The following is a 26,268-nucleotide window of genomic DNA, read 5'->3' as shown; positions in this document are numbered from 1 at the left end:
AAATCTTTGTATTGTTCTGTGCTTACTTGTTCTGTCATTTATTTTAAACTGTGAATGGCTCTGAGTTTGTAACCGCTCCCCTTCCTCGCCTGCTTCAGTGTGGAGGTGATCAGGCTCGGTCACAGCTACTTCATTAACTGGGACCAACAGATGTTCTGCTCACAATGTAACACAGCAGCTGAGGCCAGGACCACCACTCTGAACGAGGAACTGGGACAAGTAAGTGTCCAGACTCACTCTGTACTCTGCAAATCCATCCATCGTCCTTTGATTTGAGTAGTTATACACTCCAAAAATGATCCTAGGTTGAATACATCTTCAGTGACAAGACTGGGACGCTCACTCAGAACATCATGACGTTCAATAAGTGCTCCATCAATGGACAGAGTTACGGTAAGGACACACACAATACATGTGCATGTAGCAGAGACTGTATGTACATGTATATCAGAGCTCATACATGTGGTGCTGATGTGTTTGTCAGGTGAAGTAACAGACCCACTGGAAACTCAGCCAAAGGTGCGTATCAGTATTTTTTGATAAATCATAGATCACATGCATGTATGTTAGCACCTGTGATTTTATTTATCACTCATTTGTCTTCAGAGGCTGGACTTCACTCCCTTCAACCCGCTGGCGGACCCAGACTTCTGCTTCTATGATGACAAGCTGCTGGAATCAGTGAAAGTGGGAGACTCGTGCACTCATGAGTTTTTCCGCCTGCTCTCACTCTGTCACACCGTTATGAGTGAGGAGAAAAGTGAGGGTGAGCTTAAAAAAAGAGAGAAGCTGCAAAACACAAATAATGACATCAAAACTCAACATCTGCTCATTTGTTATGGTATAATATTTAATGACTGTTTTACTTGCCTGCACAGGAGAGCTGGTTTATAAGGCTCAGTCTCCAGACGAGGGCGCTTTAGTGACGGCGGCTCGAAACTTTGGCTTTGTGTTTCGCTCCCGAACACCTGGGACGATAACCACCACGGAAATGGGACGCACCGTCACCTACTCGCTGCTCGCCATACTGGACTTCAATAACATACGCAAGCGAATGTCTGTTATAGGTATGCAGCGATTTTCTTCTTATTTCACTACAAAAAAATAATCTGAATATTTTTAGTTTACATTTAAAAATTCAGAAAGAAGCTAAAAATTCACTCAGCAGCGTTGGCTTAAGAAAATAACCACTTGTGATTACTCAGAGCCACGTTATTGAAGAATGTGTGCGTATTCTTCATGTTTTTACCTTTACTGGATGACCTGTGTATGGTGGCCCCGAGAGGTCAAATGCACAGCAACATAAGAAAACACCAGTAAATAGAAAAATCCTACAAAAGCACACAATGGAAAAGGAAACAAGTATGCAAAAACAACACTTATAAATCATCGGCTTCTTTTAAGCGTGTCTCAGTGCAATCCTCCACATATTTTGGTTTCTGTCACTTACGTCACATTATTGTCTTGTTTTGTGCTTTTGCAGCATTTTTCTATTTGTGTTTTCGTAAGTTGCAGTGCATTCGACCTTTCATGTATCTGTGCAATGTCATAAGACAATCACTTAACAGCTTGCCATAGCAGAAACTACTATGGCTGTACAGTGCTGTTGTACAGGATGGCATTGTGGTGCAATCTTTATCTTTGTTGCCACCTTGTTGCATAAAAGTTCTGGGTTTTAACCTTTGTTTCGGGGGAATTTTTGGTCTTTCTGTGTGAAGTGTGGTACTCTGGCTTCCTCCCACAGTCCAAAGACGTGCATGTTAGGTTAATTGGTGATTCTGGACTGCCCGTGAACATGTATGGCTGTCTGTCTCTCTGTGGCAGCCCTGCAATAACCTGGTGACCTGCGTAGGGTGTATCTCACCTCTAGACCCATTACAGCTGAAATATGCTCCAGCCCAAACCAAGTGAACCTGAATTGGATGGATGGATGAATATGCTGTAAATTTGACCTCTGGTCATAAATTACTTTTACCTCTGCTGCCAGGCTCTGAGGACCTTTGTTGAAGAGCTCTTCCGTTATTGTAAAGGTGATAGAAAAATTGTCTGAATCGCTGAGATTATTTTTTTCTTCATTACTCTGTTTTTATTTTCAGTACGTAACCCAGAGGGCAGGATTCGTCTCTACTGTAAAGGAGCTGACACTGTTCTGTTGGAAAGACTCCACCCTTGTAACCAGGAAGTGATGAGTATTACTTCAGACCACCTCAATGTAAGTCAGCTCTTGGACGGATGGCTTGAGCTGCACTGCCATCTAGAGTCTCCACACTTTAAAACCACTTTTAACAGCATTTCATTTTTATTTACCTTCTCCTAATGAGACAGTCAACCTCATCATGGCATGACACATTTCTTAGATTAAGTATAGGTTAAAAATCATCAAACAAGACTACTTAATGCTTAGTCATGTGATTCTTAATGTCCCTGCTGTATATTTTTGTTTTTCTACATGTTTATGTGTATATTTTTGGTGCTAGGAGTATGCAGCAGATGGGTTGCGGACCCTGGCTCTGGCCTACAGGGACCTGTCGGAGGATGAATGGGAGGCCTGGTCAGAGAGCCACCGCTTTGCTGATAAGGCCACGGACTGCAGGGAGGATAGACTGGCAGCAGCTTATGAGGAAATAGAACAAAATATGATGGTCAGTGAGTTTATTTTCAGATAATGTATGAATCTGTATCAAGATAATGTGTATTATTCATTACAAGTGTGTGTGTGTGTGTGTGTGTGTGTGTGTGTGTGTGTGTGTGTGTGTGTGTGTGTGTGTGTGTGTGTGTGTGTGTGTGTGTGTGTGTGTGTGTGTGTGTGTGTGTGTGTGTGTGTGTGTGTGTGTGTGTGTGTGTGTGTGTGTGTGTGTGTGCGTGCAGTGGCGTGTGTGTAGGCCCGTTTGCCCTTCATGTAAAAAGTTCAAATAAAGTAAAAATGTTGCAATGAGCAAGGGGAACTTGTTGGGATCACTGAAACTTAAGCAGTTCAAGGGAAATTCCTTTCTTTTACTTTCTATATTTGGAGCACACAGATGCTTTTGAGTTTGGATTTTCTACTCATAGTGTTAACACAAAAAATTGCATTTAAGACCGTCTTAAATTTCCTTAAATATCGAATTTGTTTGTTTGTGTTTCTCTCTCTCGGCCTGTGTTTCTAGCTTCTGGGTGCCACTGCTATAGAGGACAAGCTGCAGGAAGGCGTTCCAGAGACCATCGCTGTCCTCTCTCTGGCTAACATTAAAATCTGGGTTCTTACTGGAGATAAACAGGGTGAGACTTTTGCACCAGCTTTCAGAACTTAGTGTGCATGTTTAAAACATTTAAACCGTTTAGACAACGGTTTAAAACGCAAAAGAATCTACAAAATTTAAACTAATTATAGAGCATCATCCTTGTGATGACGAGGTTGTTGAAACTGAAAGCTTTAAGCATCAGTGCACCTATTTGCACCTTGACTGTGTGGGTGTATTGTCATTCATGTAAACATACAGTACTGCTACACCCCTCTTGCTTTTGTAGTCTGATCCTATGTACTGGGCTAGCACTGGAAAAATTAATTTCTGGAAGTTTATCATGTATTCTGTCATCACCAAAGGACCATATGCTGTAGGAATGAGTGCAGCGAATTAAAAATAAAGGGACATGTTGACTGACATGCCTGCAGCAGCTATTATAGTTTAAGGCCAGAGGCATGCCTGCAAAGGGAGAAGTAGCCGAAACGATGAGCAGTACATTAGCTAATAGCTTTTAACTGAAGCAGCACTTGTATTTATTTGATCCTATCCCGTTCCTTCACACAGAAACGGCTGTAAACATAGGCTACTCCTGCAAGATGCTGACAGATGATATGACTGAGGTTTTCATCATCAGTGGCCACACCGTCCAGAGCGTACGGCAAGAACTCAGGTCAGTCTGGTTATGTGCACACTGTACTAGACTGTACACTGTGGGATCAAGATAAATGTAGATAAATGCCAAACTCCAGATGACGGGCGGGCAGAAACTAAGAAATGTATGCATGATTGAAGTCGGTAGGTGTGGTAGCAAAATGTTCCAACTAGTCTGTGAGAATCACTCGACAGTGACCAGAGCTTCTTGACTCATTTCTAGTCAAATCATCCAGCTCACCCTGTGAGGACTCATTCATGACCCTGACCCTGACATTTTAGATAAAAGCAAAAAGGAATCATTTAAAGAGATTTTTCCCAGACTTCAGTAATCAATTAAAAAATGACATGAACTGATAGCAAAGGGTTAGAGTTCCAGTTATCACTGATTATGGCTGAGAACTCACAAGGTTAAATTTGAGCAACATTGCAAAATACCCCTTAACTATGAAGTCAGTCATTTTTTGTAGAAAGTGAGCAAATCCAGTGTAACGGTGCAAAGAAGACACTTTGAGAGTCAAAAAATAAAGCAGCCAAAAAATAAAATTATCTTTCAAAGACAGAAGAACTCTAAATTGGTATTTTGATGTTCTTTGTGCAATGGTCAAATTCATCTGGAAAGTGCAATTATTCAAGTTATAAAGAGCCTATATTGGAATATCAGGCTCAGGATAAAACCTGCCATTATCACTAACTGTCTTGACATCCACATTACTTTTCCAACTATCACCCTTTCCCCTTATTAGTTTGCTTTTTTGAGTCTATATTCTTTATCCCACGCTCAGATCTCTTTTTTTTTTTGCTGTGCATGATCATGTTGTCATGTAATCATGTCTCTGTGATGCAGATAGGCACTGTTGATGTGGGCTTTGTTTGTCTTCCTCTCTAGAAGAGCGAGGGAAAGGATGATTGAGCTGTCACGTACCAGAGATGGAGTTAAAGAGGAAGGAATGCAGGGATGGGGGGAGGCATGTTTCAATGGAAATGGATTCAAAGAAGGACAAGAAGGAGGTGATACAGCAGGCAGAAGAGGAGGAGGAGTGGGGAAGCAGCTGCATGGCTCTCCCCCTCCTCCTCCTCTGCCTCTCTCTAACTTAATGGACAACATCTCAGGAGAGTTTGCCCTCGTAATCAACGGTCACAGTCTGGTATGAATAACACTCCTGCATGCTATCTGTCATGGAAATTTAAGCTTAGTTACATAAAAACAATTCTTCCTCATTAAGGACTTTTCTCCAAAGCAGCAACTTGGACTCCTTTTACCCCTTGAACATCTAAAATCTCTCTCTGTTGTCTCGTGGTAGGCCCACGCTCTCGAAGCAGACATGGAGGCAGAGTTTGTGTCGACGGCGTGCGCGTGCAAAGCGGTCATCTGCTGCAGAGTCACGCCGCTGCAAAAAGCTCAGGTGGTGGAGCTCATCAAGAAGCACAAGAAGGCCGTCACGCTGGCTATAGGAGATGGTGCTAATGACATCAGCATGATCAAAAGTGAGTTGTGCAAAAGTGTAACTGAAATATCGTATTTAGAAAAGAAGAGAGAAGTTGGGTTTAGCCATTTGGGTGGCTTGTCTACTTTTAAGCAATGGAAATCCTAAGCAGAAGTGCGGCTGTAGAAGTTGTTTATCTGTACGCTGTTCCTAGTAGTGATGTAGGTTATGTGGAAATCTGTGTTGCAGGAGTCCTCCTGAGGTAAAGGTTTGGTTGTCAGGAACTTAGGTGCGGTGCGTGTTCTTTTAGGCCTTATTTACAAATTATTTGTTCACTTCTTATAGATGGATGTGACGCTGACAAACTAAACAAATCCACAGAAGTCAAATTTAATTTTAGTGTCACTCCTAAAATCCCAGAACACCAAATATGTCCTGCTAAGCTTGGAAAAGATGTTTAGAAGAAAACGTATTTGTGTTTAATAGAATGGAGGCTTGTGTTTGAACTGTTCACTGTACGAATAATTTTACTAAGACTGAACTATACTGTCAATCATTGCTTCATAATATTTATTTCTAAGCTTAAAGGCAAACTAAAAGAGAAAACTATTAATACCTCAGTGCTTTGTTTCTCTGCATGTCTTGTAATCAGTGTGTTGTAAGTGCATCAGCCTGTGTGTGTTTGTCTGTGGATGTACATCATGTCTACATATCTGCATGCAAGTGCAAAACAGAAATGCAATCAGTGCAGCAGTGAGGAGAAGGATTGGTTCATTTCCTGTAATTTCTGATTTAAAAATCTCGAAACAATCAAATGTTTTTCCCCCTTCTGAGCTCCTTTTGTCCAGCTATTCAAAAGGAACACATACTCCAGTTAAACTGAGAATTTTGGTTTTATTGATGGTAATACTGGTTTCCCAATCATTTACCAGCAGTTAGTGGGACGTTTGTGGGAAGTTTGCGGGAAGTTTGTGGGAAACTTGGGTTCCCAAGTTGTGAAAACATTTTCTGGCTACCGCTTTCTTCCTCCACATAATGTTATGTGGCATTAGTCTTCTCGACAGGAAGGTAATGAGCATGCTAACGTTGCTAAGTTATTCAACATGGCATTAACTATAGCTCATAACCGAGAGGAAAGGGTCTCCATTAGAACATGATAAAGTTTTATTAGCTAAAGTTAGCTTTTGCCACAGTTTTCACTTATTAGATTGTGTAAAATACAGCCAGCAGGCCCTAAAGGTAACCTGTTATGTCCATATGTCTGTGTACTCTATTTCTTTACTCTTGGACTCTGCAAGTAGTTTTAAATTATTTACAGTTTAGAATAATCCTATTTATTTAGTATTATGCTCTGGTTCTTTATGCAACAGTTGTTTTATTTCAGTCTTTCTTCTGACTGTCTGCCCTTCATAAACAGAAGGTTTGAACAGTAGGCGTGTGAGGTGTCAAAGCTGAGTGCTTTGGATGACCATTTTGGTTTTCCCCTCTCACTGATATCATACACATCTGAGAAAACAGTGTCAAACTTGTACCCGCGTCTACACTGGGGCGAGTAAGTGTTTGCCCCATTCTGGTTTCTTAGTTCTTTGCATATTTGTCACACTCATCATGTTTCAGAGGATCAAAGAAATTTTAATATTACAAAAAGGTAATCTGAGTAAATGAAAATGCAGTTTTTAAATGACGGTTTCTTTTATTAAGGGAAAAAGCTATCCAAACCTAGCTGACTCTACATGAAAAAGTAATTACCTTCTACTTGTTATTAACCATGTTTTGGAAAGGTGAGTTCAGTTTCACCAGCCACACCCAGATCATTGGCAGATCAGTAGAATCAAGAAAGTCAAACAGAACCTGTCTGACAAAGCAAAGTAAGCTAAAAGATCTCAAAAAGTAACACATCACACAATTTAAAGAAACAGTTAAGAAAAAGTATTGGCGTCTAAAAGTCTAAGAAGGGTTACAAAGTCTTTTCTGAGGCTTTAGGATTCCACTGAACCACAGTGAGAGCCATTATCCACAAATGGAGTAAACTCCAAACAGTGGTGAACCTCCCTAGGACTGACTGGCCTACCAAAATTACTCCAACATCCCATCGATGACTTGTCCAGGAGGTCCTAAAAGAAGCCATAACAAAATATAAAGAACTGCAGATTTCGTGATTCAACAATAAGAAAGAGACTCAACAAAAATGGCAGAGTTCAAAAGAGGGTGAATTCAAAAGTTAAAAAATCACTAGTGACCAAAAAGAACACAAAGATTTAGAGTGGTCTAGTGAAAGTAAAATTTCTTTGATCATCTGAAACGTGTAAGTGTGACAAATATGTATAAAAACTAAGATATCAGGAAGGGGTCAAATCCTTTTTCCCAGCACTGTCTGTATAGAAAAAAAAAAACTCTTGAATTTGTTTTTCCATCTCATCTGCACACTTCCAGGTGCTCATATTGGAGTTGGTATCTCAGGTCAGGAGGGCATCCAGGCTGTGCTAGCCAGTGACTACTCCTTTTCCCAGTTCCGCTTTCTACAACGGCTGCTGCTGGTCCACGGCCGCTGGTCCTACCTGCGTATGTGCCGTTTCCTCTGCTACTTCTTCTACAAGAACTTTGCCTTCACCATGGTGCACTTCTGGTTTGGCTTCTTCTGTGGTTTTTCTGCCCAGGTCAGAGAGTAGAGGTTATGATAAAAGCATACTATAAAGAGTCACAGTCATGATTATAACTCTGTCTGTGTGTGTTTTTTTTTGTAGACCGTATATGATCAGTACTTCATCACACTCTTCAACATTGTCTACACCTCCCTCCCTGTGCTGGCCATGGGGATATTTGACCAGGTCTTTCACATTTATTCCTTTGTATTGAGCTCTCATTTAATTTTATTTTACATGTATTCACTTTTATAAAACTCCATGAAGTTTCATGAATCAGAAAAATTGCATTTGAAATCTGTCTCAGACATAAAACAAATTAATAAAAAAAAATGTATATAAGTCATGTTTTTAGCCAGAGTCTGTCTCGTTGGACCATGGCTAAAAATACTAGACACATTGTGGGAGAAAACCAGAACAGACACAAAAATGTCCCAGACAATCAAGTTCAACACCACATCCTTTTAACTGAGGTGACAGTACTCAGGATTAGCATGAAATATGGAACTATTTTCACATGCTGATGTTAGCATTTTGCTCAGAACACCAAGCCACAAGTTTTGGCTGTAGTTTCTATATAATGTTATTTTAGTAAATGCAGCCTCTCACTTCCCCTATAAATGCAGGATGTTCCTGATCACAGAAGTTTGGAGTATCCAAAGTTGTATGAGCCCGGGCAGCTCAACCTCCTCTTCAACAAGAGAGAGTTCTTCATCTGCATTGCCCAGGGCATCTACACATCAGTGGTGCTGTTTTTTGTCCCATATGCCGTCCTGTCCAATGCCACTCAGAGCAACGGAGTGCCCCTCGCTGACTACCAGACCTTTGCAGTCACCACAGCGACAGCCCTGGTTATTGTGGTCAGTGTACAGGTGAGGAATTGTAGAGTGCATTAAGCAGGCGATTGCCTCACAGAGTGCTGTGCAAAAGTGTTGAGCCACCCCTCCTTTCTTTATATTTTACTTCAAAGGAGCCAGACTTTGTCATTTCTGGTTTTGCAAAGTTTTTCTTTAAATTACATTCCCAGTTTCTTCTCATCTAGTCTTTGTACCTAATTACTTTCAGAGAAGGGTCTTTTTTTCATTTGTTTTAAAAATAACGTCCTAAAGAAATAGAGATGCATCTGGCGCTGCAGTTTATCCATCTACTGTTCATCAAAAGTGGTCTCAGTGGATGAGAAACTCGGTCTCTCTTCCATAAGAAGAAGTACGCCAAATTACACAAGAACTGAACTAAAATAATTAGTGGCATCAGGCTTTATGGAGTGATGAATCCAAATGTGAAATTTTTGTTTGAAATCATCATCAATACGTACGGAGAACAGTGAGTCATCTATAAAACATGGTGGAGATTCCGTCATGGTTTATTCCAGCATTTCAGCCAGTGGTGTCGGAGAACTTGTCAAAACTGATGAAACACAGAAAAATGTCATCAGATTTTGACCCACCATGCAATACCATCAGGAAAGCATCTGACTGGCAACAGCTTTATTTTTCAGCATGACAGTGATCCTAAAGACACTGGAAATACAGTAAAAGTGCACCTAAATAGAAGAACACACAGTGGAACACACTGAGTCATGGACTGGCCTCCCCAGATCTCAACATTACTGAAGGATTGTGGGATCATGTTGACAGAGAACAGAACAAAAGGAAGCCCAGATCCAAAGTAGAGCTTTGAGGCTCAAGAAGCCTAGAGAAATATTCCTGAAGACGACTTAAAGAAATTACAAGCTTGTCTAAGAGAGCTCAGGCTGAGATGAAGATTAAAGATGGTCGTACACAATATTAATTTTCAAACTCATTAGAATTGTGTATTAATGCTTATATCCTGTATTTCCATGTATATTTGCACAGATTTCAATAAACCGCTGCACCTGTTTCCCATTTTACTAGCAAAATATAAAGAAATGCAGGGAAGTGGCAAGCTCAGTGTTGTATAACAATTAATTGTTCAGGAGTGGCATATTAACTGTGAGCATCTGCTGTTTTCTGGAGTTTTATTGTTTTTGGTTTTTTTGCATGTCTGTGTTTGTAGATTGTTCTCGATACCGGCTTCTGGACAGTGTTCAACCATGTGTTTGTGTGGGGCTCTCTGGGCTCCTATTTCATCATCATGTTTGCTCTGCACAGTCAGACCCTCTTCAGGATCTTTCCTAATCAGTTCCACTTTGTAGGTTCGTCCCTGCTCTCATTTCTCAGCCACATGTGTACCAGCAAAACAAATACTGTAATTTTTCTTAGCCGGTGTCATTCTGCCAACACCGATTTGTTTTCATCGATAATTTACATACTTAACTTTTTTGTAATGAAAATCTATTTTGTGAGTCTAAAAACTAAACACAAGTAAGTTTCAGTACTGAAGAATAGATTGATTTCATATGATCTGATATCACTTCATTGCACCAAATGCATTACTGTTGGAGATAATAATCATGTGTACACAGTGAAAAGCAAGACATGTCTAAAACACATTTGTCTGTTCTCTGTCTGTTTGTACGTGCAGGTAGTGCCCAGAGCACATTATTGCAGCCAGTCGTGTGGTTAACGATTGCACTGGCAACAGCAATATGCATAGTTCCAGTTTTGGCGTTCCGCTTCCTCAAGCTGGACCTCAAACCTCAGCTCTCAGACACGGTGAGAAAACACACAAAAACACAGCGTTTCTAACACTGATGTCTCCATCTTCTTCCTTGCAACATGCTTTACAGTCTTTCTAGAACGTCAGTTTGAACTCTGTGCAATGATTAACTGCATGTGTAAAAACATTTTATCTTTGTGTGTCTTTGTGTGGGGTGGTCGGGACTTATTGCTCACTGTCACAGTGCACTTTAATACCCTGCAAATATTGACCTAATCAGTTTCCCCTAATGTCATGACTTGCTTTCAGTAAATTCATCCAAGATAAGTGTGTGGCTTTATCAGACGTTATGTCTTGAGCTTAGCCGTGCGTCCAACCGAAGCCGATGTCAAGATGTTGTGAAGAAGTTCCTGCTTTGATTTGCATGTAGTTTCTCAACAGTCACTATTACTGATTTTCATGATGAGGTTGATTTTGAGTTAAGTGCAAACTGTTCTGGGTTTCGATGACCTAAAACATGAGTTTAAAAGTGGCAGAAATAGTTTGATGAACTGCTGGATAGATGCAGTGCCTACAAAAACTAAAAATAAGGCAGGAAGCATAAAAGTTTGAAAAAATGTGATGGTTTAGAAGTCCTAAAACTGAAAGTTTCACTGAAAGTTTCAGTTTTTATTTTGTTGTCAAATGGCAAAAATATTAGTTTGAGTTTTTGTTTTGTTGTGGCTGAATTTTTTTTTTTTTTTGATGATCTTATTTATGTGGTTATGGTGAACTAGCCGTGTTCCTATAAGCTGAAACGATGTCCCATTTCCTGTCTCATCGTTCTCCAGGTTCGTTACACTCAGCTGGTGCGGCAGAAGAGACGAAAGCCGCCAGGTCGTAACACTGGAAGCGCTTGGCGTGGCACTGGCAGTGTGTCAGAGGGCCGTCTGGGCGCCCGTGGTGGTTCAAGGAGATCCGGCTATGCCTTCGCCCATCAGGAAGGCTTTGGAGAGCTAATCACGTCAGGGAAAAATATGAGGCTCTCGTCTCTGGCCCTGGCATCCTTTGCTTCCAGACATAGCTCCAGCTGGATTGACACGCTCCGCAGGAAGAAGCATACTCACACTCCCCCCAGCACCTCAGGGGAGTGCAGCCCAGCACCCAGTTTCATCTCTGGGTCAGTTCCACCGCTTTCAAACTCTTCATCTGTTCTGGGCGGCTCTCAAGAAACACCGATCGAAGAGGAAACGGTTGCGGCACCAGCTCAGAACACACAGATGATCCCCGCTTCACTCACACAAACCTTACCGGCTTTGGCACCAGCTTCAGAAGCTCCTGCGTCTCAAGGTTCAGCTCAGGCCACCAGTTCTGGCGTTTTAACCCCCACAGCAGCGAGGTCCCAGGGGGGAGACTCGCCTGGAGGTTGGACCCTCTCTCTGGGGACTGTGCAGGTCATTTGGAGTTTTATGATGCAGCAGTAACACAACAGTTATATAACATATGCAACAATACACACTGGCACTTTTATATCTGTGTGATATACTCTTCTAACATCAAACTAAAATGTAACCTTTCTTTCTTTGTCCAACAGGAAGCTCTGTTTGGTTGGAAGGGTATTGCATCTCGTGCCAGTTCATCCAACAGCCCGGGCCCAACCTCTATTGCCAAGGAAACCAACCAGATTAAGTGAAACGTAAACATCAGATGGATGAATTCTATATTTACTGCTGTCTACCAGACACACAAACTGTACACACTGTGTGCGTTTCTGGAGAGAACACAAAGACTGTTATAAAAAAAAAAAAACTTTACCCACACAGTGTTCTTGTCTCAAAATGCATCAGTTACATCCGGATCTCTGCAGGAAGCGACATATCGTCTTATGACATGAACTTTCTCAGCCATAAATTAAGATTTACTGGTGAGATATTTGAGTGCACAGTGTATGATGGTTATGTTAATGAATGCTTGAGATTTACAGTACATAACTGAGGGGCAGAAGCAGGTGCAGAAGCAAATGTCAGAGTAGCCTTTGAAAGATTGTTTCTGCTTATTTCACAAGTTTCACTCACAACTAAGCCACTCAGCACCTCTCAGTAATGAGACGAATGAGCAAGCAGAATCATAACAGTTTTAAACAGTGAAGTGCAAGCTGTATTATCTGCAAAGGTTCTCAATGAGAATGGTATTTTAATTTAAAGTATTCTCTCAAAGGTCTGTTTTGTTTAGTTTTTACTTGTTATACTCTTCCCACATTTGCTTTTTTTGCATCACATTGATGTGTTTATGTCTGATTTAAAGCTAGGCCTTTTTTTTGGTCTAACAAAGGCCAGATCATGTTAATGTGCCTCTGATGTAACGCAGACGTAAGAACAGAATGGAAAGACTTCAATTTAGGCCAGTTCTGCAGAAAAGAAAAGGTAGAAGGAAAAATAAAAATGTTTTTAAAAAAGTGATTTGTTAAATTCTTAATCATGATTGTTGTCATTGTGAACAGTAGTGCTTATTCGTACTGTAAACATATACTCCAGTAAAGTGCTTTATATTCATTTTTGGTCATGAATTAAAGAAAGGAAGTTGTTTGTGGACAATCATGCCTTAACAAAGCCAAAATATCGGCCCTTTTTTCTTTTATTTTTTCCACCCCTCCACTAATCAAGTGTTGATGCACCTCTGACTTGGATAATCATTAAATAGGGTAACCAAAGGAACACTGACCTGCTCTTGGACATCTCCCGGTACTACGGTCAGCAACAGGCAGTTGAAACAAAGTTCACGTGATCTGCAAAACCTGGTCTAAATGAATGTACTGTACAGTTTTAGCAGGAGGCAGGTCTCTGTGGAAGTTTGGATGTGAATGATATTGAATAAAAATCTGATTTCTCTTTCACATGAAAGAAACATGCTGTGTCTGTGCAAATGATTTACGCATCCAACGAAGTTTCAGGTAGAAATGACTCCCAGTATACACACACACATATATATATATATATATACATATATAATATTAAATATATATATGAAATATTAAAAGCTTTAGTCTGTATTGCCACATTTGCCATTTTCCTTTGGTGCGCCATGGTTGTATGTGCTAAAACTACAGTAAGAAAACAGGATATGTGAAAATATTTTTAAGGAACTTTCTAAGTTAAGAGATTTTTAATAAATGAATATTAATATGGCAGAGCTATATTCAGCTTTCGCGGGGTGGGGGGGCTTATGTTGATGCTGAGGAGGATTTCCTCTGTGTAACGGCGCTGAACAAGGGGAAGAGCGCAGGGATTTCACAATAACGGGTCTCACGGACAGCAGAGTGAACCAGTAACCAGAGAGAGCCGCCTTTAACTTTGCTGTCTGCACAGGGAGTTTTGGTGTTGCATGAGCGGTTTTCGTGGTGTAAATAGCTCGGTCTTGTTTTCACTGTGTAAAAAGTTTGACTGGGGTCAGTGTACAGTTGCTGCCGTCGGCGATGATGTGAGGAGGCGCCGCTGGAAGGAGGATCTCTGGGTAAAAATGGGGACTTTTCTCCTTTTGCTGTTCTTCGCTCCTGTCAGCGGAGTTTTTGAAGGAACCTGTCCCAGAAAAGGTAACCTCTCCTCTCATACTGTGTAAATGTCATTTTTTTTTCTTCTTAAAATCGAAATCTGTTTTCTTTGTTATTAAGAATAACAAAAACTTAGGCTAATTTAGTGATTAAGTTAAAGTTATTATAATTTAGGATTTTTTGGAGTCTAGTTTTGGAGTTGACTGAAAATCACATCGTTTAAAAATATTTACTTCATCGAAGTTTACTGTATTATTACAGGATAATATATAAAGTAAACTTTTTTTCTTGCTCTTTCCGCTTTTGTTCTTTCGGGGGAAATGCGTTTTTATCCTGTTGGGAAATGTTATGAAGCGTTGTAGCAGCTAATTTTACAAGCTTTTTAAATTTTGTTATAAACTTTACATTTTATAATTATTATAGGCACAGAGTCAGGAAAATTCATATAAAAACAAAGAAACAAAAAATAATCGGCCACTTCATTAGGTACACCTGTTCAAGTATGCCAGTCTTATCAGCTGAGTGGATTTGCGCGTGTAGACGTGGTCAAGACGACCTGCCGAAGTTCAAACTGAGCATCCGAATGTGAGATGATGGTGATGTAGCTGACTTTGAACGTGGCGTGATTCTTGAAAGGTTGATTTGAGTATCTCAGAATCTGCCTGGATTTTCCCACACATCTATCTCTAGGGTTAACGGAGAATGGTTCAAATAAGAGAAGATATCAGGTGAGCGGCAGTTCTCTGGATGAACATGTCTGGTTGATGCCAAAGCTCAGAGGAGGATAACCAGACTGCTTCAGGTTGATTGGAAGGAAACAGCAACTCAAATATTTACTGTTTACAACAGAAGTGTGAAGGTGTATCTGAATGCGCATTACATTGAACTTTAAAGTATATAGGCTATAGCAGCAGCACACCTGTCAGCTAAAAAGAGGAAAGTGAAGCTATAATTAACACGGCTCATCAGAACTGGACAAAAAACATTGGCTGCTGTGATGAGTCTCAATTTCTGCTGCACATGTGGATGGCAGGATCAGACATAAACAGCATGAAAGCTTAGTTTTTATTTGGATCTTATTTTGACCTCTTGTTTTTAATTCAGTTTATTGAAAATGTTTTGTTTTAATTCAGTTTTTATTAGTTTCAATGTTAGTTTTAGTTTCTTTATTCACTGTTGTCTGGAGACCATATGCCAGAGACAGCGAGAGCTTTTTAAAAGCAGCAAGTAACAAGTTTGGAAAACAAAAGTCAGTCAAAGCCTCATCAGGCAAATTGTGACAGCAAATTTTACAAAACTAACAAATGTTAAAACTAAGGATATTTTCTCTCTATTTTTACTTTATTTTAGTTTTCCAAGTTTACAAAATCATTTAAGCTCATTTCAATTTCTTCAGTCTACTTTTTTTAGTAACTATTTTTTTCACATCTAGTTTTAGTTTTTATTTTTAAGTTAGTTTGAATTAAGCATAACTTTCTGGAGAGACTGTGTGATGCTATCAAGTCAGTATGAACCAAAAATCTCAAAGGCAGAGAAGGACTAACCCAGTACCAGCATATAACATAGTGGCTGTTGACTCTACATCAGGCCCTTATCAGCTTCAGCTTCAGTCTCCATTTTATCAGATTTACCAGAAAAAGTCTTATCAGATGTTTAAGAAGACACAACAGTTAACTGGGCAAGAGCAAAAAGATTTGTTTTACTAAAGACTAAGGGGAATGAAACTATGACTTCAACTCAGTCAAGTTCAGGCAAGCCATACTAAACCAAAACATGTCAGGTTATAACTGACTGTGTGAGGTCTGAGCAGAATCAGAAAATCTGAAACATTACGGGGAATGTTAGAAATCTAAATAACTGACAGATGTTACAAAGCACGTATAATACAAGACTGAAAAGAAGTGATGAAGATGACAGACACGTTAAAAGAGGAAGTTCAAAAGGAGTGGAGGTTATGCAATGTGTCGCTCTGTGTTGTGCCTAGTTGATTACAACCAGTACTGAAAATAATGAGAAGCTATCATTTTATACAAAACACTGCATGAACAATCAAATCACAAACATTCCACACGCACACACACACGCACCAAAAATGACAGCCACCATATGCACTTATTAGTTCTACAGATTCTGTGTTTGTGTGTTTTTCTGCAGACCCTCCTCCAGGTGTGTTGGTCTTATCGCCGGGCAGTAAGCTGTTTCTGACCTGTGGCGGTCATGTGAGGGTGGATGGTGTAAGGATCAGCCTGAAGGGAAGCAGCTTAAACATCAACAAAAGGGATGGTTCTTCGAACGGGACACCAGCCACTCCAAATGATATACAAAACAGTGGAGTTTCAGTTAAAAGTGATGACAGTTCTCTGCAGAATGTAAGTGAGGGCTACAGCCCTCATTTCACGGAGGCAGGAGGAAACAGAAGCCTCATATATTCAGATGCAGGATACACAACTTCTCCTCACATCGTCCAGCCAACCAGGGCCACTCGATCACTGAAGGACGAATCTTATTGGACCACTGGAGAAATAGATGTTGAGGATGACTATGAGGAGGATGAAGAGGATGAGGTGGGGGAAGGAGTGAACCGGGTAACAAGGGGGATAAAAGTGATGCCTGAGTGGAAGTGGAACACGATGACAGTGGGGACAGAAGACAGGGACTGGGGTGAAATTAAATTTGGGAGGAGTGGGACAACGCTAACTCTGGCCTCAGTGAGACTGGAAGACTCTGGAAAATACAGTTGTCATCACCAAGGGAAAGACAAGTTTAGTGTAAAGGTGATCGTTGCAGGTGAGTTCTCATACTGAGGATTTTGTGATGGAGGAGGAAGGTTATATAATTCCATCCATACTTTTATTTTCAAATAAAAAACCTATAGGTGGAAGGCAAATGGCTTTAAAATCCATCTTTTAAATCCAGCTCAGAACTTGTATATTATTGGGTCAGGATTGATGTTAAAGACTGTATACACATGACTCACTGATAGACAATGAGTAAACAAACCAGTGGGTGAACTGTGACTTTAATTGTTTTACTCTGAGCAGAAATTATTACTTTTTTGGGCATATTTCACATTTTAAATAGTGACACCAAAAATATTTTGCAGTTTAGCAGTTTTAGGGTCTTTACCTTGTGATATAAAGCTTGCCTTGAGGCAACTGTTGCCGTGATTTGGCGCTATATAAATAAAACTGATTTGAACTGAACTGTTTATGCACAGCTCTCCTGAAGCCCCATCACAGCATACCAGTCAGGCTGAGGTCCGGACTTTGACTGGGCCATTGTAACACATTGATTCTTTTCTTTTTCAGGCATGTTATAGATTTGCTGCTGTGCTTGCTCGTCGTCCTGTTGCATGAGCCAATATGGGTCAAGATTTGGCTGTAAAACAGAAGGCCTCACATTTGACTCCAGAATACTTTTTTTTTTTTTTACATAGAAGTATTCAAAATCTGTAAGGTGCCCAGGTCCTGTGGCTAAATAACAAGCCCAGATCATCGCGCCTCCATTGTTGTGCCAGACTGTTGCTGTGAGGTCTTTGTGCTGATATGCATCACCAAACATGGTGCTGTGACTATCGTCTGTCCAAAGTTCATTGTTCCCAAATTCTTGTGGTTTGTTTACATGCCACTTTGCAAATCTAAGTCATGCTGCCATGATCTTTTTAAGAGAGTAGAGGCTTTCTCCTGGCAGCCCTTAAAACAAGACATCGTTCAGTCTTTTTCTAATCGTACTGTCATGAAGGCTAACAATATAGCAAGCTACCTGAGGGCTGTAGAGCCTGAGAGGCCCCTATTTGGATAAGTGATTTTTAAAAATGGATGGGTGAACAGTGTGTTTAAATGTCTTCTTTATCTCTTAGATTCTCCTGAGCCTCCCAGTGTGTTCTGCTACAAAAAGTCGCCCAGTAGTAAAATCCGCTGTGAAGGAACGCCTCAGAAAGCCACCATAAAGCAGCCTAGTTGTTACCTCTTACTGAGTAAAAAGTAAGTTCATTGCACTAGAAGTCCCCCATGAGTGCTTTGTGTTGTGTTTTAAAAGGATGATCAAGTAATATTTTGCCGCTGTCAGGATAACTGATGTGTGCAAGCCATGGATAAAGAAATGTGCATACTGTGTTGTGTTCTCGATCAATATTGGTGTATGTTGTAAAACTTCTGTAATCTTGTGCAGTCAAAATGCTAACATTGCTGTTACATAAATAAATATTATTTCCAGTAAACTACTTGAGATCAAAAATGAAAAAGAAAAAACAGTATGAAAGTTGTAAATGGGCCTAATGTAGTAGAAATGTTGTTGTAGGCTAGTTTCTCTTTTCCTTTACGTCCTATCCATCTTTGTGTGACAGACTGTTCTTTTCCTTTCCTTCTCTCAGTCCAAGAGAGAAATTCAAGCAAGTGTCATGCTCATACTCATTTCGGCTCTCTCGCTGTTGGTGTGCTCTGGACCACATTGAGGATGATCGGAGAACCCCTCACCTGGTCTACATGTGTGTTACAAGCATCACAGGCAATGTCACCAGCCCCCTTATGTACTTTACACCATTAAAACTTTGTAAGTGCTCAAGTCAAAGTAAATGTGTCCATGACAGGACTGAGTATTGGCCTTCTGAAGTGCTTTAAAGTTGTACTCACTGTGTTTGTTCCCGCTCCTCAGTAAAACCAGACCCTCCGTCAAATGTGACAGTCAGACAGGAGAAAGGAAAGAAGAAAAGGCTGACGGTCTCCTGGAATTTACCCACATCCTGGAAGGTGCAAGATAACTTCTATAAATTGATCTATGAAGTTAAATACAACCCTGTCAAACCGTCAATTGGTAATGAACAGGTCAGTGCTGAGACAACTGTTTTTAAACTACTAAGTGTGTATGTTTTTTTTTCAATGTTCATTACGCTAGCATGAAACAGAAAACGCAGTTTTGTTTCAGAGATTATTGTCTTTTATGTATGTATTCAGATACTGCCGGTTAATGGCCAGCGGCAAGCAACCATCACTGATATAATGCCTGGCGTTGAGTACCTGATACAAGTCAGAACTAAGGAGGAATTTGATGGAAAATGGAGTGAATGGAGTCCATCCATCTATGCTAAGAGTTGGACAGGTAAATATATGCCAGTTCTTATTCAAGAGATTTTTTTTATTGTATACTTCCCTTTGTTTGCCTTATATGACCTACTGTGCAGAAATTTGGGGGAACACATACAAAACATATTTGGATTCAATATTTAAATTGCAAAAAAGAGCTATTAGAATAATAAATAAAGTTGGATATAGGGAGTCCACCAACCAGTTTTTTCTAGGATCATCTATCTTAAAATTCATGGACATTATATATTCTAAAACTTTAGAAATGATATATCGTGTGATGAAAAAGAATGTTCCAAATTGTATTTTAAGTATGTTTCAACTAAGAGATGGAAAATATGATTTGAGGGGGTCTTATAAGTTTGAAATACCTAAAGTGAGAACCAATGTTAAGTATAGAGGCAAGTTTTGGGAGTGAAATTATGGAATGAACTTAATGATGAACTGAAGATGTGCTTTTCTTTGTTATTCTTCAGGAAGATTTTAAAAATTTGTATTATACAAGCTTATAGAAATTTGGTTTGTTAAATTTTTTTTGTGTTGATTTAATTTCTTGATTTATCATTGATTTCTTTCAAACTGTTATACAACTTATTTATCAATGCTATTTATTTCCTTGGTTAAGGATTTCATTATTTCTATGGGGGTAAGGGATAGGATAAGTATAAGCCACAAGGCTTCAGCCTATTCCTTTTTCGGTTACTGTTTTGAGTACTTTTATGTAAAATTATGACTGAAATAAAATTCAATTCAAATCAAATCAAATATGCAAACCCAAGAAAAAAAATCAGAAAAATTATCCATCCTAGATGCAGAGTCATGATGAGGTAGTATTTTTGTTTCTGTTCCATATGATTAGACTTTCTCATTAAAACTTTGCATAAACATCCTCTCATGTACATTTATACTGCCTCCAATTTTTCTTCACGTTTGAATGACTTGAATGTGTGCAGATTGGCTCAGCATTTAGGATACCAGTTGATGAAGTGGTTGAAAAAGTTTATGAATAACAGTGTCCTGTTGCACCTTCCCAGATTAAATACTTAAAATTCCCTTTAAAATCGAAGTTTAGACATGAAAGTGAAACCACTTTGTGGTCTATGTTTTGTTTTGTTCTGTTTTTATCGGTTAATCTTGCCAGTCTGTAAGTTAAGATGCCTTCTCATTGATTTTCACAGTTGCTGTACAGACATGAACGAGGAATACTAGCTAGAAAGACGAATAAGCATATTTTCATCTTTTAAACTAGTCATATTGTTCCACATACAAGACCTTTACATGTTCGTCCCTGATCCCTCAGAGAAACCTCAGCCTCCGTCAATCATGTCAGCGATTTTGGAGGAAGGACAGGATATGATGATGGTGTCCTGGAATTTACCGACAAAATTAGAGGAGCAACACAATTTTAGACTCATCTATGAGATCAAATACGGGGAAACAAACCTCTCCTTTCATGGCGAAAACGTAAGTAGACAAGGTTTTACCTAGTTGTGAAAAGTTGAATGCTCTGTTGTGTCAGTAAATGGAGACGTTTGCCTGTATGTGTCCATGTTGGTACAGCAGTTTGAAGGAGAGTGCTCCTACACCATCGTGGTGACTCCTACACCTGACGTTGACTTCCTGATACAGCTGAGGTATAAGGCAGAACATGATGGTCAGTGGAGTGAGTGGAGTAAACCTTATCCTGTGAACCTCCCTACGGGTAAATAAATACGCACACACACCTCTAAAAAATAAAATAAATAAGTATATTTAAGTTTATCAGTAAGTATTCTATATGCTCAATTAAAGTACTTAAAGTACAGGAGTGGACGTTATCTGTTCTGATGAGGTTTGCTGAATGAAATTAAACTTGAAATCCTGTGACATGTGCTCGGTTTTTGACATGAAGTGAAACCCAAGTATAAAGATGTTTAAGAAGTTTCTCAGTGGCTTAGGGGTTCAAGATATTGACCGTGCACCATTATTACACTTCCCCTCTTTGAGGTGAAGAACCTTTTTTTTTTAAACATCAGTCCAAATCTCTGTTCTCTTTAATGGTCACTTCTTTCCTGCCTGTTTTTAAAATAGGGAAGAAGCAGCCTTCCAAAAAAGAGAGAGAGAAACAACATGCTGCTGGATTAGACACTATCACGATGGATTATTTATAGTCTTTTTCATTTTGAAAGCAAGTGTTAGGCCGTATTGGCTTTTAATTGGTAAAGAATTTGTCTACTAAATGACCCAAAATGTCTTGCAACCAAAGAAGCAAGTCTTCCTGCTTGGCAACTATCAACTAACATAGCTATAAACACCTGAAAAGTTTGCAGAGTTCAGGTTGAATAGTTTTCCCCCAGGAGTTATTCCTCCCTGCTGTAACACCTCCTTGTCTGCTTATTGGGACCACTTAAACTATGTCGTACTTATTGCAGTCTGACAGATAGTTCTTTAGGAAATGGACAATTTCAGTCTTTTTAAAAATTGCCTTATAAAACGTTGTTGTCTTGTTATCTCAGGTTTATCTTACTAATATGTTTTTAAATATATTATTTATTTAGGTTCAGGTGATGGAACTACAGAGCCAGGATATTGTAAGTTGGCATGCAAACTGTGAAATATTACAGTTACTTATGCATGTGTGTGTGTGTGTGTGTGTGTGTGTGTGTGTGTGTGTGTGTGTGTGTGTGTGTGTGTGTGTGTGTGTGGGTGCGTGTGTGTGTGTGTGTGTGTGAGAGAGAGAGAGAGCCAAAAGAAGAGAGGGAACTCTTAAATGTTGTTAGTGCTGAAAATCCCCTCTGCCCCCTGGGTTTTAACAGGAAACCATGTCATCATAACAACTCAGGCTTGCAACAAAAACAGGCCTCAGGAGTTATGGTTCCTCACACCTACACGCAAACACAGACGCTTAGTTTCACTCAGATGAATTTAGATGGATGCTGTCTTGCTCAGATAAGATTTATCACAGTCTACTCCTCTTTTTACCACAGCTCCCACAGAACCTCCAGAAGATAAGTGGCCACATCATTTGCTGTGGATCTTTGGTTTATTCAGCATATTGGCTGTCATTTTGGCCATCTACACTTTCGGGTACTGACACTGGCACTTTCAATGCATCTCTCCAGAAAAAAAGGGCTGATTTATGACTTAACATTAGTCATTTCTAAGATGTGATGTACATCCTAGATTTTATGCATGGTCAGCTCCTTCATTTTCATACTTCTTTTTTTTTTTTTTTTAAATTATTGTCATTCCAGGCACAAGGACAGATTTATCTCTAAACTGCACAGTCTTTATTTCACCACCCTCTGCGATGACTCATCTCAACCTTCGCCCTCTGTCCCGGTTGCCCCAGAAGGAGTAGCTTTGGTGACTTTTACAAAGAGCAACAAAGAGCACCCACCAAGTAATGAAAAAGAAAGTGAAGAAAATGAGGAACAAAAGCCTTTGAGAGAGAGGACAGACGCCATGCACTTCAACAACACAAGTTATTTCTTCCTCCAGAGGGAATGAGAGCCGTGCAGAAAGAAGAAATATTGCCAGAAAATATGACAACTTTATACTGTTGGACTGCTTTCCACTTCTGTGCCAGTTTTATAGATGGCACAATGTGCTCCACTGAACTTTAAGAAGCAAAGTCAGAAACAGCTTGTGTAATCTATCTATCTAACTTTATCTCATACCTAAAATACCTCTTAAATACTTCTTTGTTTGTTTGACTCCTCCAAGGAGTCGCCCTTTACCTCCTCTATCCTACAGCATCCACCCAGCCATCCATTTTCTAGATCTCATAGAGCAAGAAGCAGGCTGCACCCTGCACAGGTGGCCATTGTGTCTCAGAGCTAACAGAGAGACAGACAACCATTGACACCTACGGCCAATTTAGAATCACAAGCTAGCCTGCAACGCATGTCAGAGGACACACAGACAGACACAGCATGGTGGTCTGATGGTTAGCACCATCACCTCATATCAAGAAGGTCCCAGGTTTGAGGCTGTGTAGAGTTTACTGTCCTGCATCGGTGCAACTGAAATATGTGTTATGCAGGTCAAATAGTTTACCATTTTTGAGCAAGCTACCTTTGTTTGAATTCTGTATATATTGCTAAAGTTTATCAAATATATCACATTGTGTCCTTTCAGGGTGCACATAATGTATGCAGGGTTTGCAGAAGTCTTGTAAATACTTCATCTGTTTGCCTAGCATTTTAGACTGGGACAGTCATAGTCCCCAACCTGCTTTTATTTTTTGTGGTTATTGCACAGTACAAAAAAACCAAACTTATTTTGTATAGTTTTTCAGTGGTGGACTTTAAATGGTTCACCTGCTGTTATAGGAATACAAGGGAACGTTTTTAAAAAAGACAAAAAACAAACGTGAGCTACTTTTGAATAAGCTGTATGTTTCTAGACCAGCATAGATAGATTTTTGAACATGTTAAAATAGTACAAAAACAACAATAAAACATAAGAATAAATAACATTAGTAGCACTTTATAATAAGTCACACTATTAAGCATTAATAGCAAGTGTAAATGGCATACTAAGAAGGAGTAATGATATATAAATTATAAATCAAGCACTTGCTAATACCTTACTAATGCTTAATAGTGCGACATTTTTATAAAGCTTTTATTCTGTCTAGCCATGAATCCTTATTTACATTTTAGTACATGACTTCATATCCAAAGACTATAATATGTCAAGCATATCGATCTGTCAGGAATGATATTAACTCATTTTGAGCCGGGGGGGGGGGGTGTTCAAGTAAAAAGTCTCATTGACATTAAAAAGAAGGCAAAAGAAATTGCAAGGTATATCACTGTTCTAGAAAGATGGTTTCAAAGCAGGTTATATAACCCCTTTTGTAAATCACGTTTACTACAGCCTATTTAAGCAAATATATAAAAGATTTTTTTATTTTTTTTTTTGTAAAGGAAAAAAAAAAGAATTAAATCGCTATTTGGCAGTCAATCACTTTTTGCACAACAAAGGCTCAAACGTGGTATTAACGTATGCCGCCACCTTGCGGACACTGCCGTTAATTGTGTACAGTACGTCGTTTCCATAGCAACCGTTACTGAAAAACCACTGTGTTAGTAACGGGTGACTCGTGCTTATCGTGACTTCAAGCGTTCGCTGTAGCTTTGCAGTCAGTGCACACTGCAGGGTTCGCACTTAGACAGAAAAATAGCATTTTCTTAGAGAAATGATGGCTGAAGCCGGTGTGACCAAGCTAGACGTCTCTGTATTAAACGCTGAGCAGCAAGAGAAACTGCGACAGTTTAAGGTAACGTGTTGCATTTATCAACGCTAAAATACCACCTTTATTTGTAAGCTGTGTCCTGAAATGCTTTTCGCATTGACCCAGATCAAGACGAGAATCGACAACGAAAGGTATTTGAGGTCGCATCCTGAAGTAGACGTACTCATAGGCGACTTTCTAAGGTCTGCTCAAGTTCACATTAATATCACAAATAATAAATGCTGAATGGGGAAAAATGTTTGTGACGTTTTATTGTTGTAAATCTATCTTAGCACTATCTGCTTTAAGTTTAATTTTGTTTGTATGTTTTGTTTATCTTAGAGCAAATGGTAAATTTCTAGGGTAATATGCAAACTTTGATTTTATTTTCACTGGGTACAACATATTATGGTAATAACCTCTGTACATTCAGTGGAACCAGCCACCCTTTCAAAGAAATGTATAAAATTTTGAAATGTATTGTACAATATACAATATGTACAATATGTATACTCTGAAAACGATTTACACCAATAAATGTGCTGCAATATGGTTCCTGCTATTCAAGTTTAGTCTCTGTATCATATTTTTTTTAACATATATTAGAACATTAGTATTATATTAGTATTAAATCTGAGTTTTTCCTGCTTAAATTGATTTTTGGAGCTACCAAAAAAGGTTTTTCTAGCCTCAAAAAAAAAAAAAAAAAAAAAAAAAAAAAAAAAAATTCAATAATTCAGGAATAATTCATATAATACATGAGCAATATATCATCATCTTATACTGTGCAATAGTCTTGTGTCTCACATCTTTATATTTGTCTGGGAAAATGAGAAATATGTGCAGTGATTTATTTAAACTTGTGCAAACATGCATGTGGATACAGTATGGGGCATAAATACAAAAGTTCTTACAAAAGCTTTCTTGTAATTTTGTTAAGTAGTATTCAGGAATAGTTCTACAGGCTTCTTTAAGAACATCCCAGAGCTCTACTTTAGATATTGTCTGCCTTTTGCAACTAACAAATAAACAAACAAACAAAAAATAACCATTCTTTTGATGGACTGACAATGAGTCCATGTCCAAAGAATAATTTTAAAAGGCCTCCAGAAAGCCCAAAGCTTAAAGAACCATTACTCAAGACTACTTGAACTATAATTTCTCATTTCCCACCTCGCCTCACAGGGATGTGCTTCATAAACGGCCAGCTGACATCCGTGAGTTTGCTGCAGGTGAGTTGTGTGCAGTGTGCATCAACACCAAAAATGGCCAGTTGGTCACTATTATTTATTTTCACATTCATCCTTTTTCTTTTTACTACAGTGCCTAGCGTTTAGTTAGTGAATAAATATAAGTAAATATTTAAAGTCCGCCATGGTTTATTACAATTTCTGTTTGATCTCTTTTGTTGGACTTTTTCAGATCACTTCTCAAACCCAAACCTTCAAGAAACTATTCTCCCCAAAATGGAAGGAAACAGCGACATGAACTGAAACACTTCCAACAACTTCACCTATGTTTTCTCTATATTGAGAAAAAAATATATGGACTCTATGTTTTTTGGAACAATGATGCTGCTTATTTACTAATCAAAAGCCTTAAATGTATAATTACCTTGATTTACCTTGTGTGGTATTAAATATTTTGTCACATCACCACAAGTATTTGTTTAGATTACACAATAAAATGTTTTTTAAAGCCATGATCCACACTCTAGAAAGCCATACTGACAAGAAAAAGCAAATCCTTTGTTAATCTGGCTGATATACAGGAACTATTTATCAGTCTAACCCTTAAAGATAATTTAGGATAAGATTGTCATATAGTTGTTAGCAGAATACCTAAATCTAGCACAACCTGCCTAACAATAACATCATAAAAAATGTACAAAATAAAATAAGTATTTAAATATAGAT

At 39.1% G+C, this 26,268-nt stretch overlaps 3 protein-coding genes across 7 annotated transcripts in view; all 3 read left to right on the top strand.

Annotated features, from left to right (window-relative positions):
• atp8b2 (ATPase phospholipid transporting 8B2) overlaps nucleotides 1-13,407 on the top strand; it is a 30,565-nt gene extending 17,158 nt beyond the window's left edge. For 2 of the 4 annotated variants that reach the window (XM_031734129.2, XM_039619848.1), the window contains 18 exons: nucleotides 99-219; nucleotides 306-393; nucleotides 485-519; nucleotides 607-766; nucleotides 879-1,067; nucleotides 2,097-2,212; nucleotides 2,478-2,642; nucleotides 3,147-3,258; nucleotides 3,789-3,894; nucleotides 4,765-5,023; nucleotides 5,180-5,363; nucleotides 7,736-7,959; nucleotides 8,047-8,130; nucleotides 8,571-8,816; nucleotides 9,982-10,120; nucleotides 10,450-10,580; nucleotides 11,355-11,957; nucleotides 12,098-13,407. In XM_031734129.2, the coding sequence (XP_031589989.1) occupies nucleotides 99-219; nucleotides 306-393; nucleotides 485-519; nucleotides 607-766; nucleotides 879-1,067; nucleotides 2,097-2,212; nucleotides 2,478-2,642; nucleotides 3,147-3,258; nucleotides 3,789-3,894; nucleotides 4,765-5,023; nucleotides 5,180-5,363; nucleotides 7,736-7,959; nucleotides 8,047-8,130; nucleotides 8,571-8,816; nucleotides 9,982-10,120; nucleotides 10,450-10,580; nucleotides 11,355-11,957; nucleotides 12,098-12,196 (3,061 nt within the window). In that variant the 3' untranslated portion in view covers nucleotides 12,197-13,407. Of the gene's footprint in view, nucleotides 1-98; nucleotides 220-305; nucleotides 394-484; nucleotides 520-606; nucleotides 767-878; nucleotides 1,068-2,096; nucleotides 2,213-2,477; nucleotides 2,643-3,146; nucleotides 3,259-3,788; nucleotides 3,895-4,764; nucleotides 5,024-5,179; nucleotides 5,364-7,735; nucleotides 7,960-8,046; nucleotides 8,131-8,570; nucleotides 8,817-9,981; nucleotides 10,121-10,449; nucleotides 10,581-11,354; nucleotides 11,958-12,097 lie in introns of those variants that run through there. The other 2 variants (XM_031734130.2, XR_005614895.1) reach the window with 2 other exon arrangements.
• Nucleotides 13,408-13,812: 405 nt separating this feature from the next.
• Nucleotides 13,813-24,919, top strand: il6r (interleukin 6 receptor). 2 transcript variants are annotated; one of them, XM_031734054.2, is made up of 11 exons: nucleotides 13,813-14,092; nucleotides 16,205-16,837; nucleotides 17,910-18,033; nucleotides 18,423-18,601; nucleotides 18,704-18,873; nucleotides 19,003-19,147; nucleotides 20,432-20,595; nucleotides 20,695-20,833; nucleotides 21,669-21,701; nucleotides 22,098-22,197; nucleotides 22,365-24,919. In XM_031734054.2, the coding sequence occupies exons 1-11, from the start codon at nucleotides 13,885-13,887 to the stop codon at nucleotides 22,618-22,620; spliced, it is 2,151 nt and encodes a 716-aa protein (XP_031589914.1). In that variant the 5' UTR covers nucleotides 13,813-13,884; the 3' UTR covers nucleotides 22,621-24,919. The 2 variants fall into 2 exon arrangements, with proteins under 2 accessions (XP_031589914.1, XP_031589913.1); XM_031734053.2 differs by having other exon boundaries at nucleotides 20,692-20,833.
• Nucleotides 24,259-26,003, top strand: LOC116315691 (RIIa domain-containing protein 1). The gene is made up of 4 exons (XM_031734055.2): nucleotides 24,259-24,397; nucleotides 24,479-24,555; nucleotides 25,538-25,584; nucleotides 25,775-26,003. Exons 1-4 carry the CDS (start codon nucleotides 24,317-24,319, stop codon nucleotides 25,843-25,845), a joined length of 276 nt encoding a protein of 91 aa, XP_031589915.1. The 5' UTR covers nucleotides 24,259-24,316; the 3' UTR covers nucleotides 25,846-26,003.
• The last annotated feature ends 265 nt before the right edge of the window (nucleotides 26,004-26,268 follow it).

This window comes from Oreochromis aureus, linkage group 11, assembly GCF_013358895.1.
Source record: "Oreochromis aureus strain Israel breed Guangdong linkage group 11, ZZ_aureus, whole genome shotgun sequence".
NCBI lineage: Eukaryota > Metazoa > Chordata > Actinopteri > Cichliformes > Cichlidae > Oreochromis > Oreochromis aureus.
This window is presented reverse-complemented; position numbering and strand designations above follow the sequence as displayed.